A 19,971-nucleotide genomic window follows, 5' to 3' on the forward strand; every position below is an offset into this window, starting at 1 on the left:
GATATGGATCTTGTTTTGTTTTTTTTGGGGTGTGGCAGCAATACGCTTCCGTAGCAATACGCATCCGTATACGACAAACTAAAGCCTTTCGGTATATGCATCAATGATAATTTTACATGATCATTTTCACATTTTTACACGATGTACCCCAGTAGCACCCGACGGCAGCTGTGGCACAAAAATAAGGGAAATATACAAATTGATTTTATGTTCCCATTTCAGGAGAGAGAGAAATGTATGGAGTTACCAGTCATCAAATACCCTGATCCATTATTATTATTTATTTTGCAAAAATTCCAATAAACTAAAAATGACAAAATGAGCCATGTTTACTTTTATGGCAAGTACAAGATGAGAAATGATGCTGCTTATCCAACTTTGGCACGGGTGCAAAACAACAGCTGCATTTGTATAAAAGTGAATTAAAAAAACAAAAACAAACAGCATATACAAATTATGCATAACATACATCGACTTGTACTAGTATAGTAAATACACTGATGTCATTCCAGCTGGTGTGTGTCCAAATTGGTCAACTGACCAGAAGGGGGCGTTGCACTACAACCTTTTCCTCATCACTGGTGCTTTAATGTCATCAACACAAGAAGCCCTGCAACTAACCAGCATGTAGGCAGTATTCAGTCCAGCTGCTCAATGTTTCAGTTATTTTTCAAACAAGAAGCTGAAGGGCAAAAATCACAACATTTCCAAAGGATGTCCAACTATCTGCCTTTCTGTGACTCTTCCGGTCTCTCTATAGGTCCACTGAGCTTAAAGACCGGAGGAGTCACAGACAGCTCAGGCTCATCCTGAAATTCCACTATTGGAATCTTTCCTCACAAGAAGTCGGCGCCGTCAGGTGTGGCGCTGTCCTAAAGCAGCGGGTAATCGTCCAGGAAGTCCGTGGAGAAGACGCCCTCGGCCGTGGACACGCTCAGGTCCAGCCAGTCCATGCCACTGAGCTCGGACTCGGCGTCCACGCTGTCGCCCGTCTCCGTCTCCATGGCGACCAGGGGTAGAGGAAGCTCGTCGGCGGGCATGTGCGCCACCTGGACACGGGGCGGGGGCCGCGACAGGACGGTGTTGACGGGCAGGAGGGTGACGCTGGGCGTGACGGGCACACGCTTGTTGGCGTCGGGAGGCTCTACTTTCAGGAAGGGGGACATCTCTGGGAAGAAATATGATGACGATCCTTACATACAAAATGGATGGATTTTTTTTTTTTTTGCAATGACATGAATGATAATAAAGTTGTCAGTCTTACCGCCGCTTTCTATGAGGATGTCAAACAGGTCGTCCATCTGCTGGCTCGCTGCACACAAACCCTGGAGGAAACATTTACATGACGTCTCCATTCTGTCCAATTTGTTGACGGACAAGCATTTATGTTGAAGGTTATTCAGTTTTACACAAATGTGCTAATAATCACCTGAATAGCGGGCAGCATGCGCATGTGCTTCACGGCGTCTTCATAGCGAGGAGGCTCTCGGAGGATTTTACATTTGAGCGGCGGCATGAAGGTTGGAGGATGGCCAGGATGGACGGGCTAGCGGAGACAACCAAGAAGATGATTTGCATGCTCGACAATGTCAGACATGACGGGAGCATGTCGTACCTCACTCATGGGTGCTTTAGTGACGCCTGATGGGAACGGGTCCAGTACACTCTGCGCCGTCCACGTCTGCGCACAAAAAGGAAAGATACGAAGACATTACATTAAAAATCATATGCAAACATCATTATTCTTACATTGAAAATAATTATTGATCACATTGAGGTCTTTTTTTTTTTTTAGCAAGCTAAACCAGATTTTATGATTTTCAGTTGTAGAAGTAAATAAGAAGCAACACTGACTGTGCAGGATATAGAAATAGAAAGGACGTATTGATGAGCATTTAACATACAGAAATGATGACAGAATATGTCAAATCTAAGGTGTCACAAACCATAGCCGTTTTACACAAGGTCAAAGAATCATTGAACAAGAATGCTTTGTTATTGTTATATAATTCATTGATTGTTCCATACCTGACCTATTGCATTGAAGTGTGGGGGTGTGCTGGCAAAACCTACACTGAACCCATTTTCCTTTTGCAGAAACGTTGTGGATACAGAGATCACACGGATCCAATATTCATGTTCATACAACTTAAAACTTTCAAATTCAATGAATTGATGGAGTTTAACCGCCTTAAAATAATGTATAAAGCCCATCAGGAAATTTTACCAATTAACATGCAAATCAATTTAAAAAAAAAAAGAAGGGAAATTAAGAGGAACAGACATTTTTTCCAAACCTAAATATAGCACAAAACAAAGTGTCAGTCTGTGGAACAATCTGGATTGAAAAACAAAATCTTCTCAGTTTATTTTTATTTTTTTTTAAAGCATAAAAATCACAATTACTGGAAAAATATATTTAGCACAAGGTATTTCTATTGAATTATTTTGTTTAATTGTTACTTTGAGTCCGTCTTGACTGTTTGCTGTCATTTATTTTGTGTTGACCTTTTTTTCTTCTTCTTTTTGTGTGTGTGTTGATTAGGGACAGATATCACAAGTTTTTCTTCATTCTGTCCCTTTTTCTTTTAAAGAATGTTTTTTTTTTAAATTGAATTGAATAGCTGCTGATGATAGAAGGATGAAAATGCTAATATATCATAACACTGCACTACAAACTGACAAGCACACACACATTTTTTTTTACATATACTATATTTTTTGCTTTTTACAAATACGTGTGAAAAAAATTTGTAATATAAATGTTTTCTTAATGAATGAAGAAAAATGCTTCACATTTTAAATGTATATATAACTTTTTAATAAATATAAAAAATAAATAAAATATATATAAAATAAAAATGTTTTTAATTTGATACATATAATATTGAATATTTTTTCTTTTTATGAATTATATAAATATATGCAAAATAAAATGCTTTTTAAAAAAATATATACAATTAGATATTTTCTATACCCATTTGTTTTTCTATAAACAAATAAAGAAAAAACATGATGAAAAACACATGTTCTTTAAAGGTGCATTGTGGAGTTTGTCACTTTTTTACTCATGACTGCCACTTCTGGCCTAAAGCATAACTGCAGCCTCTGTGACATGGTGCGCGTGTGAGTACGTGCGCTCGAATAAACCTTTTCTTGGGAGTCTTGGTGTTGGCCCCAAACACTCCACATTGAAAGGAATTTACAAGCTGATAGGCGCAGTCAGAGGTAAGAAGTCGGGGCTCTTTGTACTCATCTGGGTATCGGTGGAGCATGCATGATGTAGAAAAAGCTTTTAAATTTTAAACTCCACAATCCATGCATCTTTGAAATAAAATGTATTTAAAAAAATGAGATTACGCTCATTTCCCAAACAAAGTGATTATTTTTGTTTCTCTTCTCACCTTGCACAGCGGTGCTGAGTCGGCGCTTTTTGCCGGCTGCAATTTGCCCCCTCCGTGATGCATCTGCATTGTGAGCACAGCGGCAGGAGGCGTCGAGAGGCTCCTCTGCGTGTCTTCCTCGTGTTTGACTTCCACACGCTGCTCCTCGTGACCGGGCGGCGAAGACTCTCCCAGCTGCTGACTCCTCTTCTCCACCTCCAGTTGCAGCTTGAGCTCCTCCACCAGCCTCTGCTCGCGCTTCAGCCTCCTCTTCAGCTCCTCGATCTGACGTTCCTTCTCGTGGAGACGCCGGTCCTTCTCGCGAGACCCCGTCTCATCCGGCGCGTGACCGTCCGCCGGGCCGTTGTCCTCCGGGCCCACGCCGGACACTTTGGGGGACAGCGGTGGCGTGTTTTCGGGAGCTTTGGCCTCCGCGGCCACGACACTTTCGTGATACAACTTCAGCCGCTCGATCAGATCCATCTTGGTTCCAGAGACGGGAAGCGAACGCAGTTTGAGCTCCACTTTCAGCTCAGCCACCTGAAAGCACACGCATGACACTGAAGCTGTCACTTTGGAGAACTAGAGCCCGCTCGATGGAACTGTGCTAATCAAAACTCTTTTATTTTCAAGTGATTCAAAACGGAATTCAACCTTAAACATTTCTTGACAGTAACATTTTCTACGTGACCTCACTAGTCTAAACACGACATTCTGATTAAAATATTACATTTGTGGAATAAGAGTTATGAAGCAAAATTCAGCCATTTTTTATCCATTTCAAGGGGCAGCCATATTGCCACCTGCTGTCGACTGAAGATGACGTCACAGTTGCTCAGGCAACAACCAATCACAGCTCACCTGTTTTCTGAAGATGAGCTGTGATTAGTCGTTGCCTGAGCCCTGAGCAACATTGATGTCAGTTGACAGCAAGTGGCAAAATGGCCGCCCCCAGAGATGGATAAAAACGGCTGGATTTTGCTGCTTAACTCATATTTCACTAACGCAATATTAACCAGAATACCATATTTAGACCAGTGGGGCTGCAGAGAATATATTATTGTCAACAAAAAAAAAATGGGGGGAGGGGTGTGTGTTGACTTACCCTTTAATTATGAAACAAAAACAGATTATTGACTTTGCATAGACCAAATCAGTGTGCATTTGCATTCCTGCTGACTCTCTTACCAAGGAAATACAGTGACTAATTCATTATTTAAAAAAATAAAAAAATAAGGGCTTTGGCGCAAAAGTAGTTTTGCCCCAAGAATTCTGCCTTGCATCAAAAGATTTGTTTATATTGTTTTAACGGGCCCCCAAATCCTGCCTAGCAACAACTGACCCGGAAAAAAAATACAACAAATTATGCCACTCCACTTTCATATTTGCGTTCTGCAGCATATCTTGTTGTTTGGTAAATTTATTTTTATTTTTTATTTTTTTTACACTACATATAATGTAACAGCAAAGTACAGAATAAAAATGATTTTCGAACTTCACAAGCCACATTAACAGAAATGTTGGGATTATATTTCCTTCACTTGACTTGTTTGTTCACTTGCTGCCGGGCAGAGTTCAAAGGGCTCAATTGCAATTGCCTGATAGGCCAATCAGAAACGTTTAGCATGCTGTTGACTTGATAATTGATTTACTACTACTGTATATCAAAATATTTAATGCCCCACCCTGATCCAGTGCCTAATACCCAAGTGTTTTGTTTTCCCCATCAAAAATAAAACATCACCTTCATCTCTTCCACATTGGCCGGCAACTGACCCAGCTTGCCGTTTCTGCTCGGGAGCTTGGCGGAACAGCTGGTTTGGAGGTCTCCTGTTGAGCTGTCGGAACAAGAACGGAAAAGGAGTCAGAAAGTCAGGCTTCAGTTTTCACCGCCATGGAGAAAAAAAACGTGAGCGAAAAAGCAAAGCAGGTGTTGACACAAAATATAATCGACATATTTGAGCGCCACCTACTGGTGGCCGAAGAGCAAATTCTGCCTAGCAACAACAAACTGAACAAGGAATTTGAGTTTTTCTGTTAATCTGTGTTCTTTTATGCAATTTTTTTTTTAAATAATTTGTATTATTTTATTTAAAACCCAGTAGTATAAGATGTTTTTTATGCGTGTGTTCATGGTCTTTGGGATCCTGACTCCGCAAATTCTTCATAGCAACAAGCATGGAAAAATAACAAACGAGCATTTCTGCTGATTATGCTATTGTTTTGTTGATATGTTTTGTGTGATTTTGAAAGGGCTTCAGTGGTCCTCCACCCAATTTTTTTGAATGGTCTTTGGGGCACACATGATTCTGCCCCACAAATAAATTCTGCCTAGCAACAAGCAGCTGCTCCTTGTGAGGATAAGCAAAATAGACAATGGATGGATGGATAATGTAGAAGAAGACATCCGTACTTGAGCGCCGCCTGCTGGTGGCCGAAGTGCTGCTGGTTGAGGATCTGCAGCTGCAGAAAGTGCTGCTGCTGCTGCAGGATGCGAACGTAAGCGGCGTCCACGTGCGTGGCCGCGGCCGCCGGCGACGGCTTGAGCTCGTGTTTGTGGTGGTCCGGCGGAATGTACTGATGATACTTGAGCTTGCGTATCCTCGGCTTGACCTCTCGGCTCTTCTTGCTGCGGCTTCTCTCGCCCGGCGGCTTTGGCGAGCTCTGCTGTGGCGTGTAGCACACACACACACAAACACACACAGGACAGCATATGTGAAAGCAGACATTTGGGCGGATGCCATTGGAGAGACAGTTGATGAAAACGTCTGGATGAAGAAAGAGAAAGTGGAAATGTGACCCTCATTGTTTTAACACCTGCAGGAAGAGAATGGCAGACGAGTGATGAAAAGCGGCACCTACTGTATGACTACGTAAAGGCCACAGGTTCGATCCTCCCTACTTGGGATATGGGCTCCATCTGCACCAATGCGCTTACTGGGTTTACTTTTTTTTTTTTTTTTACTACTACTACTTATTGTGGCAGCATGGTAAGGAAATCAAGCATGCAAACTCATTAACAGATTCTGGATTTGAACCTAGGACCTCACAACTGTGGGGCAGACCTGCTAACCACAATGCTTCCCGATTTGCATATTGCATTAACTAGAGTGTGAAAACGTGAGGCTGACCTTGGTGAGCACAGCGGTGATTGGCTGAGATGAAGCTGCAGGTTGCTCACTGGTGGAGGACAAATCAGATGAGGAGTTAGATGGTGAGGGCTCCTGAGTCAAGAAGAAGACATTACGTTAGGGTTTGACAATATGATTTTGATTGTATTTTTTAGTTTCGGAAAACAACTGCAGGGTCTGGGTCCAGACCTGCAGACCATTATTGGCACAGCTGACAATTCAGTCGTTAAACTGGTCAGCCAACATGACAATATCGCACATTAACTCATTCACTGCCATTGACGGCTATAGACGTCAAATATTCATTTTAACAATTTCTATTAGTTTAACATTTGTTTCCACTTTTGTTAACAAGAGTATCAAAAACCTAGAATTTTTTTATTGTAAATTTAGAACCAATATAAAATTTGTGATTAATCGTGAGTTAACTAGTGAAGTCATGCGATTAATTACGATTAACAATTTTAATAATATAATTGTAATAATTAATCGCATGACTTTCAATAGTTAACTCATTATTAACTCATTTACTGCCATGAAATATATATATATTTTTAAGATTATTAAAAATTAGGGTCAAGAGGCGATTCAATTTTTTAATTGTAATTAATCGGATGATTTCACTAGTTAACTCACGATTAATCACAAATTTTATATTGGTTCTTAATGTACAATAAGTCTATAGCCGTCAATGGCAGTGAGTGAGTTAATCACTGTTTTTACTCGCCATCTGGTCTCACCTGCACGGAGGCGCTGGAACAGGAAAGTGACGTGGCCTCGTTTGGAGCAGGTGAGACCGACTCTGCGCGTGTTGATGAAGTGTCACTGTTGTCCTCGTTGAAAGTGTACACATCCGCTGTCTCGCTGCGCTCTGGACTATCACCTGAACGCCAAACACATTCAAATTGCTATTGATAGCCAAGAGTTGGTGTGCTGCTTTGTTTTCATGACATATTTCTTCTTGTTTAGTATAGAAAAGGGCTCCCCCCCCCCCCCCCCCCACACACACACATTTTGTCTTAGGGCTTTTTCTTTGGGCATGCCTCTTTAATAATGTGAATTTGTTTTGGTTGCTTTCCTCAGATTGCAAACTCCCTTGAGGTCAAAACAAAACCCAAAACAACAATAAAGATAAGAAATGAGAAGGAATCTATTTTTGTATTACTACAATATGAGGTCAGAACAGTTTAAGTACCATTGCTGTCCAGTGAAATAATGTGTGAAAAATGTATTTTTATCTGGCAGGCCAAGAAAAATCATTTTTATTGCTGCACTGACATACTGTTTAAGTCGTAGCACGACTGCTTTACTTACTACATTCTAGCAATTTCCACAATTTGGTGATATGGGCTTTAGTTCATATTAATTCCCAGAGCAAGTCGGGTGCAGAGTGCGTATAACTTTGGGGTGTATTATGTTTTGTCTAGGGGTGTCAGGCAATTCATTTTTTTCATCCAATTAATCATTAATCATCCATTAATCGCATGACTTCAATAGTTAATTCATGATTAATCGCAAATTTTATATCTGTTCTAAATGTACAATAAAATGTAAAAAAAAATCCCCCCTAAGTTTACATACTCTTGTTAACATAAGAGTAAAAAAAAAAGTTAAACTAATAGAAATATGGCTGCATCTTTTAATTATATATGTTATTGTGATTTTTATTCTCCACAATTTTATTTTGCCATGAAACAACTCCCACATAATATTTCCAATTTACATCGTTCAAATTTCAACTCGCTTCAAAAATGTACGCCTCCCGTGGTATTTATCGTCTGATTCCACATTACTTACAATATTCGCACAATTTAACGCTAAATATCAACTTTTCCCCATTCATTTTCAATTAGACTCTTTCTAAGTCTTTCCACGCCAACTTCCATACATACAATTGACCATCATTACCAGCTATCTGATACTGCTCAGTAGCACATTTGGTAAATCGTGGTCGAGGTCGTGGGTTCAAATCCCACCTCCGATTGTACATTGCCAATATATCCATGGCAATTATGCTAAGGGGTTTACATGTATACCAACTGACTTATCACAAAGTTCCAATTTTCCATGTAAACGAATGGAGGGTACTGCATGCCTAGGTGGTGCTACTGAGTGCTTTTTGTTGTTGTAGTTTTCAATTGGATATAATTCGTTCCACTTTTCCATCTAAATGAATGGTGGGTACTTTCAGATAAACTTTCCCAACTTGCTTCAAAAATTCACGCCTCCCGGGTTCAAGTGTTGTTTTTATTCATTTATCTTTCAACTACAATTAATACTTTGTAATTTTCACCTAATTTATCTTTCAATTTACTTCATAAGCATTCAGCTATTAGCATTCAGCATTTCCACGCAATTTCTGAAGAAATTGCACTTAGTCTAATTGATACAGTAATTTCATAATAATTCATAAAACTGAGTTAAAATTAAAAAGATGTAATATACTGTAAAAAATTAGTGTGATCTTGATTTGCGTTGAGGTCATTTTTCTGCCACTAGATGGCATAATTACATTTGTAAGACATTGGTGACAGCTCAGTGCATTTTTTTTCATATTAAGAGCTATCTAACCTTTAACATGAAGTAAATTCTGCATATTTTTTAAATTGTAAAATACAACTTGACCCCAGTCTCCACAAATAAATGCATTATTATGAAATTTATTACTGCTAAATTTGGACGTGGATGTGTCTGCTGTGTTGCGACTAGATTTCCCCCAGTACAAGCTTCCCAAGTAAGGGTCGGTCATTAATCACACATTAAAAAAACTAGTGGTGTTAAAGGAACTTTAAATTAACTCAAAATGAACGCACACATTTTTGACACCCCTAGTTTTGTCATTTTCACAGACGCACATAGCGTGGCGCCGTTGTGGGCGTGAACACAGCCAAGTACTTCACATGGCGGAAGCAGAAACTGATTTGCTGGATTCCAGGCAGGAGATCCAAGTGTGCAAAGAAGAATTATAAGAACTGCAAGCAGGCCTCCAGGGGCGGTCGATGTAAAAGTTGGTCAGGGCAATCACAGACCACCAAGTGGGCACTAAAGGACCACCTTGTACCCTGATCGTTCATGTTAGTGTGCGAAAATGAGCATCTATATGCTATTTACATCTACTAGCGTCATGGTGCTTGTTGACCCCGCCGTCCACGGGCAGGATGTTCGTTTCCACCAGCTCTATGGGTCCGGGCCTGTGGGCAATCTTCTGATTGAGATCGTCGGCCAGCCGGGCCCTCTTCAGCTTCAGCTGAGCGGCCTGCACGGAAGCGTCGGCCTCGCTCTCTGTATGAGAAAATCGCCATCCGTTAGCCTCTTTTAGCATCGTGTGGGAATTCGAGAGAAGAGACTTGAAGCACCTTGCAGGATGTGCATTCGAACCAGCTCGGAGCGAGCGGGTCTGTGGCAAAGCTTTTGCTTCAGTAAGTTCCCCGTCTGACAAGAGAATAATCAACAAAATGGCAGGTCAGATGAATGACAAATGGGCTGATGATCTGCATGGAGACATAATCCATTCCATTACCCTTGCTCTGTCCAGACTGCGAATGCGCTCGTGGAAGGCAGCAGGAGCTTTCAGTGCTGAAAGAAAGAAATGGAATCTTGAAAATGCTCGTTATTGCTTATATCACTTCCTAAAACACAAGTGAAACTAAATCACAATCTGTCTGCTTAAACCAATGTTGCCATTTGAAATGAGGATACAACAAATTGACTGAATCTCACACTGCCTGGGTGGAGCGCAGTGAGCACAGTCACCTCCGCCATGACCAACACCATTTGATTTAATGGACCCAAGAGGCAGGAGGAAACCAAAACAGTCATCACAAGGCCCGTCCGCATACCTACTGTACCAAGAGGACAGTTAGGCGCTTGGCCTGGAGGGGGGTTGGGGGGGGGGGGGTGGTAGTCCAAAGAAGTGAGTGACCTCCAGCAAAGGCCCAGCCTGTGACTCATGAAGCTATGTGGAGCCAGGGAGGAGCTCACTCTGAGGGGGACTTCTACTTCTTCACAGAGATAGCAACAAATAAAATGACTTTTAACAGCTTGATTCTTTCAGAGACTACCACGGTCGTAAAAAAAAAAAAAAAAAGTTTTCACAGTTAAAAACTATTCTCAAGTTTCTTAAAATGTGTTCAAGCAAGCCAAGGATCAAGAACGACATCCCATTTTACACAAGGGATGCACTCATACTGATAGTCGATACTCATAAGTGTGCCGATCCTTCACACCAATACCACACGTGAGCCCGGATAGCAAATTGAGTGGCAACTCGAAAGGTAAATTTCAAGATATGAAACAATAATGGTTCAGTAGGTCAAACTTTGACCTCTTTCATCAGTTGAAAGCTTCATTTTCATGGAATAAACATAGTAAAATATTCAACAATCGTATTTTGCAAAAGGTAGTCAACAAAGAAATCAATAATGATCTCACAATATTGGAAAACAATGTTTCGTAGATATCCACGTGGGGAATCTCCAGCATATGCCGATCAGTATAAAGCTGCTAATTTCTTACTTATTTGAATCATTCCATTCTAGAGGTTATTCCAGCGTGTGTCCCCCACATCAACTTTTAAATAACCCACATACAAAGCACTAGAAAATGCAGTTTTTGAGTAAATGAACACATTTACGTGTCCTGGGACCAAATCTAAAAAAAATAAATAATAATAATTTAAAAAAAAAATAAGAATATGAGAAAAGAATGCTTGAAAAAGATTTAAAAATAAAATCAAATAAGTCTGGAATAGCCATTTTTCTTTGCCTCCCCAAATAATCAAATTGAATCTCAAATAAAACTGTTTATTTTATATATATATTTTTTGTATTATTTGTTTCACAGTTTCATGGAGTTGTGGGATTATTATATATTTTTTTATAAGCATAATATTTCAAATAATTATTCATGGAACGTGTGTCCCTCACGCAACCCTGTTCCTTTTTAGCATGGTACAAGAAGAAGAAATGTGTGAATCAGATGATACACTGCAAAGGTAGGTCCTCACATACAAAAAAAACAAAAAAACAAAAAACAATCGGATTTTTATGGCATAGTTAGCTTTGATTGAATGTCTCACTTTTCTTTGCTCTACAAGTTCCTCTCAACTTGGTCTGTGCTGCAGCAAGAGCTGAAGAGACAGAAGCAAGTTTAACAATTTGAATTCAGGAGGCGTCAAGGCAGCCAGCTCAGATGTCACGCTGGGAATGGCCGCCGTTTTTTTTTGCCCGCTGTCATGTATTGTAATAAACACCCAAGGTGTAAAATTCACTTCCTGTATTCAGCCATAAGGGAAGTGGCCTGGGGAGAAACCACACGTGGGACTTGAGCGGCGATGGCGCTGAACAAGACGCGTTGGCCAAAGTAAACAGTGAGTAGAATCCAATCCAAACGACACTATAAGCTTGTTAATGAGTAAAGCTGCAGTCAGACAGGACACCACCGAGCGCACCGTGAGTCATGTCTGCTCCTCCAGAAGTTAATCAAGTGTCACTATTAAATGGAGTCATCAGGAAATGTGTACACAAAAGTATTGGGACACAAGTGAAAATAGAAGAAATCATGAACTAGGTCTGGCATTTTGCAGTAATTACAGCTTGCGCTATTCTGGGAAGACTTTCAACAAGATGTCAACGTGTCTGGTTTGGAGTTTATTCCAAATTTGTTGTCATTTTCATTTTACTACAAGAACGGCTTCATGGACTTCCCACACATTTGGAAGCCTAGAGTCGTCCAAAATGTCTCGCTAATGAAAAATTCAGATTCGGGGTGTGGGGGGATTGCACAAGTTCTCTTGATTAACCGGTGTGTCCTAACACCTTTATGACTTATCATATCTGGTGCAATAAAATGTCACAGTTGCTCCAGGAAAAATAAGGATACCCAACCCTTGACTGATTGTCCAACTTCTTTTGTCCTGAGGTGTGCCTCAATACGGCAGCACACTGGCCTATTGTTAGCACAAGGGATGCTGCTAGCTTGAATGGCACCCTTTGTGAGCCCCCACTTTGACTTTGCAGCTGTTTTAAACGTCAAACCACTCATCTCAGTCATGTGATACGGCAGGAAAATAAAGTAAGCCCGCAGGCTAGCAAAAATTAGCACAAAAAAAAAACATAGCTGGAGAACTCTTTAGAAAGGAGAAACAGACACATAGCCTACAACCCCCAATAAAAACAAAGCTGCATTTAAAGAGGAATCAAGTCCAAATTTTTCTTTACAATATGTTCTACGCGTGGCGTCACTAGCCTTAACACGAACGAAATTCCGATTAATTGCTTTTGTGGAATATGAATTAAGCAGAAGCATCTGAGGGGGCAGCCATTTTGTTACTTGCTGGCGACTAAAAATGACATCACAGTGCCTACCAAAAGGCTCGGTGAAGTCACACCGAAGTCCAGCAAATGTCACATGACCAAACCCAGAGAACAGGTGAGCCGTGACTGTTGTTACCTCAGCCCTTTGGCAATATGATGTCAAATTTTCAGTGAGAGCAAATCACAAAATGGCCACACGACAAAAACATTTAGTTGAATGCTGAGCTGGATTTGTGTTAGGTGGAACCAGTCCATGGCACATAAAAACATTGTGTGCCGCTACTCCAGATGAACCGTGACCCTAATGGATGCTGTCACAATACTTTTAGCCATCATGTGCGGACCCGAGTGGGCGTAACGAGGAGGTTGTTGGCAATGGTGGATGATGGCCGTACCCCGGTCACCTCTGCAATATCATGACATTTGCTTAGCGACATCTACAGAATGTCTCGCAGGAAGCAAAATACTCCCCGTTCACACACACACACACACACACACAAGGCAGACCTGCACATCTCTCCCGGGAACTGCGTTGAACAGGCCCCTCTGACTCAAGCAAGCAAAAATAAACGGGGCAGCTGTGAGAACAAGGCCTGGGAACCGTGACATGTCGGGTGTAGTTTAAGGGGGCGGGACAACAACTCGCTGTTGTTTTGCAGAATTACACGACCAATCAACTCGGGAAGGGTGCAAAGAGGCCGATCAAAGGAAACTCAGGAGGTGTTGCCGCGTTCTCATTGCAAAAGCAGACAAGTGGACTTGGAGATTGGGAAAAGCGTCCTTTAAGTGTTTATAGTCACTGTGACCTGGAAAGAATGCTCCAAGCAATAAAATATATAATAAACATTTAATATAAGGGGACACAATCCACGCCCTGGGGTGCTCCTGACAGTTTGATCTTGAACCCTGGCTAACCTCCCCGTCACGTCAACCGCCTCGGAGCATAACCAGAGGTTGCTCCCGCGACGTCATCTCTAATCTCCCGGCCACGTCGTCCCACGCCAAAAGCTCCCGTTTGATTCCCATTTGATTGGATTCGTCGAGAAGCAGAACAAATAGTTTGCCGTGGATGCGTCTTTGCCAACAAAGATGAACGCACTTCAGAAAGGGGATGACGGTGATTTATGTTGACTTTATTGGTTATAAATATCCAAAGATGGCTTCAGATGCACTCTGATTAGAGCAAAGATGGAGACCCTCTCATTGCATTGGGACTCAGATGCATTTTTTGCACACTTAAACAGTAATACATCGATCTGACGTCAAGCTGCATTTTTTTTGGCACCTAAATTATGGAACATTTGAGAGCAATTAGATGTAATTTGGGCAGCATGGTGCAATAGCGGTTTGAACGTCTGCCTCAGTCTGGAGCAGTGGTTCTCAAACTTTAACACCAAGAATCACCTCAAAAAAATATGAAGCCCTCCAAGCACAACCTCAAAAAACACGCTTTTCTCCAAGTATCACCATCATGACCAAAATATAAACACACGAGCGTAGCGGGCCTAACTGTTCATCAAAAACGAGACGGAGGTAAGCCATGACAGCATTAAGCACAGTTTGAACATAAACACTGCACTTAAATAGAGGAAAATAATAATAATAATGATAAAAAGTACTGTATCCCTTTAACCTGTGTTCCACATCTAATTTACACAAATTTTACCTGTGTAAAAGTTTCAAAACAAACTTGTTTAAGATTAAATGTAAATGAAATACACTCAAGGTAAATACAATTTAACTGTACTTAGGCAAGAATTCTTTCACGTACCACTAGAGGGAGCATGCGTACCATAGTAGTAACAGAACCACACTTTTGAGAATAACTGTCTTTTAGGTCTGGGTTCGAGCTCAACTCCTGTGTGGAGTTGACACGTGTGGACCGGTTTTAATCCGGCTTCCTTCCACACACCAATCAACATATCTTAGGTCCAGCAAATACTTCAGATGTGTGATTGCAAGTGTAAATAGTTGTTTGTCTATATCAGACTTGTGATTGGCTGGTGGCCGAGGGTGTACTCTTACTTACTCTTCCTCAAAATACAGCCAGGATAGGCTCCATATCACCCACAACACTAATTAGGACAAATGTTATAGAAAATAAATGGATATTTGCATAAAATGCTTTTTTTTGGGGTTCATTTTTCATACAATTTTTCTAGAAAAATTCCTTGAGGAAATGGAATGGAAATAGGAATCCACCACCAATTACCAAATTGTGGCGTCATGTGACAAGAGATGCACTCCAGTGAGAATCAAAAATCTTATGTGACTTTGATGGAGAATATGCAACAATATTAGACATGACTTTTCATCTACAATAAGGATTTGATATTGTAAGGATTGACTACGGTTGACTTAGTTAATAAATTATCTGCATATCACCTTTGCATGATCTTTCTCTAATCAGTAAAAACAGGAAGTCTTTTTTTTTTACTTTTATGAACATGAACTTTTTACTCAAATTCATATTCAATATATTCTTATATATTGCCCTGCTTAAGGAAAATCGAACATTAAGACACCGTCACATAACAGTCAGTATTGCTATTCTTAGCACACTTGCATATATTTGTCTTTCATGCAGACACAACAGTGACAGTGCCATGAGTCATTGCAAAGAGTTTAAGCATCGCTTTGTCACTTCCTGGTGGGCTTGCTGAGTCTGAGCCATCCCAGCACCCTCGCACCCGCAACCATCATTCAGTATTGCCATCACAAATATGATCAATGAGAGTAGCAGCACGTACCGGATTTGAATTTGCCCGTGCAGATGGAGGGGGTCTCCACATGGAGGCAGGCCATCATGGAGGGTGATGTGCTGGGGGGCCAGCTCTGGAGTCCCATGGAGCGACTACGGCGGTGGCGGCGGCTGCCCGGGATAGACGGGACTCAGCTCTGAGCCGACGACAGCTGGGGCTCGCGGCGATCCCCTCCTCTGTGGCTCAGCTGAGAAAGTGTGTGTTCACTGCGTGCGTGTGTTAAAACCAGTAGGAGGGATCAGCGCTGCTCGTGTTAACCCTTTCAAGGCTGCTTTGCTGGATTTTATCACAAAAACACGAGGCAAGTGAAACATGACATAGCTGGTCATCATGACACGCTTTCAGCCGTTTTACGCAAAAATGCAAAATGAAAAGCAGGAGCAGACCAAGGGTTATAATAGTTTTGGATTGGAACATTGTAGTTTGTTTTTATTTCATTTTTACGTCTTTTGTTATTATTATTATTATTATTCAGTTAGCTTTTTTAGGGTTTTTTTTTGCACGTTTGTTAGTTTTTTTTTAGTTTTTTCCCCCCAAAAAATCCACAAATCCTTCCTTTAATTAATTTGTTTTACTTTTACTTTTACTTTTTAAATATATTTAGTATTTATAGTATAGTATTTATTGAGTAAGAGAGTGAAAGACCAAAAAAAGTCACTAAGTACTGTGTAATAATTAAGAAAACTACAATTTCCAAATGCCTTTTGAGCTGGCCTTATAGTAATACCGAAATAAATGCAATACAGTGGTACTTCGGAGTTTGAACATAATTCGTTCCTGCGAAGTGTTCAAAATCCAAATTGTTCAACTTCTGAAAAAATGTTTCCCATGGGAAATAATGTAAATGCAATTAATCCGTTTCCAAGGTCCAAAAACAGAAAATTCCTATTTTAATTTTTTCAAATGTTTTTTTACATTTACACCCTGTACAGTATTTAAACAATAAAAAAAAAAAGTCTGACCTTTTTTGTTGTGGTGTGATGGCATCAGTGGATGATAAATGCTGTTAATGCCTGCTTTAGTTCAGTGCTGAGTTTGTGTATTTTACATTGGGCATACTGTTGGACTACTAAGCGGTCCTTGCGTGCGTTGTTTAACGTCAGGCACGTTGTTGAACAGCTAAGGGGGGTCCTTGTGCCAGTATTTACAGAAGTAGTCACGGTAGTCTCCTTCCTAATTCCACTGTGGTTCGTAGCACTGTATGTTTTTATGGCGAAGAAAATTGTCGTAGAAAAATCAAACAGCACTCGCGAGTATGGAGCACCTCCGGGAGTATTCACGATCTGACTGGAAATGAGCAGTGCATCGTCTCAACTACCGCAACGTGAGCATTCGGCATTGCTCGGCTTCGCTCGGCTTCACTCAGCTACCCGTTTTCAAAGTACGTCCGGCTTAGCTTGCTTTAATTGGGTGTTCAAACTCCGAAAATGAGTTCAAACTCCGAGGCATTTTTTGCTCAGGTTTTTTGGTTGAAGTCCGAATTGTACGAGACGTTCAAACTCTGAGGTTCCACTGTACATTTAAAATGAACACAGAAAATACATCAAAAGCTCTACAGTTAGTTTTTAAAATGTAAAATGTAGTTTCAGTTAATTATCATTTTTGTAAATGCACAGTTTTTTTTTCAATTTTAGTTTGAGTTATTTAGGTAATTTTCTTTAAGTATAATAATCTCGGAGCAGACTAACACACAGACTAACTGCTTGGTAAAAGTCGACCCGATTGGCATAGAAGAAATTAAACTCGATACCTCAGCTGTACTTGTAGACAGTTGAACACAAGTATCTTCTCATGAGAAGTCTGTTGTTTTCTCTTGATGAAGTCCTAAATAACAAAGACATGAACAAACACACGCAGCCCTCGGGGACACAGAAGCTTATCTCCAAACTGTTCTCGTAATTTATGTGCCCGCTAAACATGTTTTATTATGCGATTCCCCCCCTTCTGCTATTTAACTGCTGTTACAGCTCACAATATGGAAGTACACCCAAACAGGTCATTGTGGGGGTGGTATGGTAATGATGATGCTAAACAGGAAGTGAGATTTAAAAAAAAAACAACACTAATTGAGGTGGGTTCCTACAAACTGAGAGGAACCAGGAAGGCTCCAAAGCCACTTTCTCACTTGCCTGTTGCATTTTTCCTGCGTCTGTTCAGAGTGAAAGGTACAGCCAACCATTTTGTATAGCACGTTTGAGTCAGGGTTTTAATTAGGGTGGCCAAAAAGGTCAAAAAGGAGGACATTTAAAAATTAATAAGTGTTCCCTCGCTATAATGCGGTTCACTTTTCATGGCCTCACTGTTTCGCTGGTTTCTTTTTAGTGCTTTTTTATTTTATTTTTATTTTTTTATAGTTAATGTGCCTATTCTTAATTTTATGAAGGTTTGAACGTTGAGAATGTTTAAACAAGAGAGAAATGTGGGAAAAAAGTGTATAAACTGTGTGTTGATGGGGTTTTAGAGCCTTAAAACATTGATAATAAACGTAAAACATAGCTAGAACTACTTTGCGGATTTCATTTATTGCGGGTATTTTTTGGAACCTAACCCCAGCGGAAAACGAGGGAACACGGTAAATCAGACTCGCGGTGCATTTTCATCAACAATAAAGTTTTGTATTGTTTATAGATCATGTTTGTGCACTAAATGGTAACAAATATCAATAAAGAGTCAAACTACTTTTTGACAATTTATTTCCTTTACAGTACCATGTTTTTAACCCATTAAGGTCGGGAGCGCTGGACCGTTCTTCTCCCTTTAAAGCCACGAGAGCGAATAAGTCATTTTGTTTTGTTTTGACCAATTATTGGTCTCTAAGCCGATTAAATTCATCAGAATATGCAAGAGAGGGTGACGTGTGCCTCGTAGCATGTCCTGGAAGTTTATTCAAGCATTTATGGTTGACGCAGATACGCAGGAGTTATGAAATAAATGACAAGGTTGACGACGGCACGGGAGGAATTTGAATCAGTGTAACGAGTCGACAGTGACATATTGTTAAGAAATATGTTTGTAGACAATGAGGATGTTGAAAATGTTGACATCTTTGTAACGGAATGGACGACGAATAATTAGCACTCGATCCCCGAGGTTATTACAACTGCGCTCCAGTGTTGAAGGTAAATATATTTCGATTCCGATCATTTCAACATAGATTAGTGACATATATAAAACGTCTGTGCAAAGTTGAAATCGGGTTCAAAACAGGTCATGAGGACGTCCTTTTGGCGCTTTATGTAGACCAAATTGTAGGCCTATATTCATCATTTAAAAAGACAAAAATAATAGTGTGAAATAATGCATGAAAATGCTCAATAAAGAAATAAAAATATAGTGTACTGATCCAGTTTGTTACAATTGGTTTATTGTTTTAAAATGATATGGGTGCTTTGCTATAAGTGCCCATCGGATGGTTCGGTCCAGAAAGGCACCGTGCCCTCTACTTCGTTGCCCTCCTCCTCCCACATTGCTGTAGCATCTGAAAAGGAGAACATATGAAGAGGTAACTAATTACTTGACCAAAGTATCTTGAAACATGTAAACACCGGCGGTGGCGTCGGTGCGTGGCTAGCTATAGCTCCTAGCACCTAGCATAGCGCCCAGCCAAAACGTGTATCATTTTCAGCCGCATGGCTATGGCTAAAATGGGAACTCAGCAGGTCCTTCTGCTATTGATAATGCTAGTGACAGATCACAATACAGCGTTGAAAAAAAAGTATAAATGCGGCTATAAGAAAATAAAAGGGGCATCTTACTGCAGCTTACCAACTAACTAAAAAAAAAAAAAATCTGCCTAAATCCGGACGTTTGGCCACCCTAGTTTCAATGGAGCCTAGTTTAGCGGACTTGCGGCGAGAGGTTGTTTACACCCTGAACTGTTCGCTAGCTAGCCGCAGAGCACAATTCCACAAATAAGCATTCATATCTATAGACAATTTAAAGTCTTCAATTAATCAAACCAGGGCGGTTTCAACCTTTTTCTCGGGGATAACCGACAGTGGCTAGACGCTTTTGCTGGCTGCAGTGCCTGTCTCTCTAACTGTCAGCTGAGTAAGATGCAGTAGATGAAGTGAAGTGTGACACAAGTTGAGTGACGCTTTTCATCATGAAGATGTGAGTATTAAGGCAGTTGGCAAACTATATTAAATGTTGATTAATGTTCTGATCATTTACAGTAAAAGTGCCAATGCGATTCACTTGTTGGATAATAATTCTCATGAAGGATTTGAGGAATTTTAACTCAGGGAAAAGGAGTATTCCCACCACTGCCAGTTCTGACTTTGATTTATGTTTGTCACAAAGTGGAGGAAAAGAAGTATTTGAGTTTCGTGCACAAAATCCCAGAAATGAGAGGCAAATGTGCTAACCACTAACTTTCCCA

At 40.5% G+C, this 19,971-nt stretch overlaps 1 protein-coding gene and 1 long non-coding RNA gene across 3 annotated transcripts in view; both read right to left on the reverse strand.

The window, feature by feature from the left end:
* Nucleotides 1–111: 111 nt before the first annotated feature.
* Nucleotides 112–15,936, reverse strand: mrtfbb (myocardin related transcription factor Bb). Of its 2 annotated transcripts, none has more exons than XM_077558165.1 (13): nucleotides 15,579–15,936; nucleotides 10,035–10,090; nucleotides 9,871–9,946; nucleotides 9,626–9,796; nucleotides 7,255–7,397; nucleotides 6,515–6,607; nucleotides 5,797–6,047; nucleotides 5,128–5,221; nucleotides 3,405–3,923; nucleotides 1,616–1,681; nucleotides 1,430–1,546; nucleotides 1,265–1,325; nucleotides 112–1,168 (listed from the first exon to the last, which is right to left on the reverse strand). In XM_077558165.1, exons 1-13 carry the CDS (start codon nucleotides 15,673–15,675, stop codon nucleotides 873–875), a joined length of 2,040 nt encoding a protein of 679 aa, XP_077414291.1. In that variant the 5' UTR covers nucleotides 15,676–15,936; the 3' UTR covers nucleotides 112–872. The 2 variants fall into 2 exon arrangements, with proteins under 2 accessions (XP_077414291.1, XP_077414290.1); XM_077558164.1 differs by having other exon boundaries at nucleotides 5,797–6,050.
* Nucleotides 15,937–18,890: 2,954 nt separating this feature from the next.
* Nucleotides 18,891–19,971, reverse strand: part of LOC144044200 (uncharacterized) — a 35,943-nt gene continuing 34,862 nt past the window's right edge. The window contains exon 3 of the long non-coding RNA XR_013291205.1: nucleotides 18,891–19,068. This is a non-coding gene — a long non-coding RNA (uncharacterized LOC144044200). The remainder of the gene's footprint in view (nucleotides 19,069–19,971) is intronic.

Source organism: Vanacampus margaritifer, chromosome 2 (genome assembly GCF_051991255.1).
Source record: "Vanacampus margaritifer isolate UIUO_Vmar chromosome 2, RoL_Vmar_1.0, whole genome shotgun sequence".
Classification (NCBI taxonomy): domain Eukaryota; kingdom Metazoa; phylum Chordata; class Actinopteri; order Syngnathiformes; family Syngnathidae; genus Vanacampus; species Vanacampus margaritifer.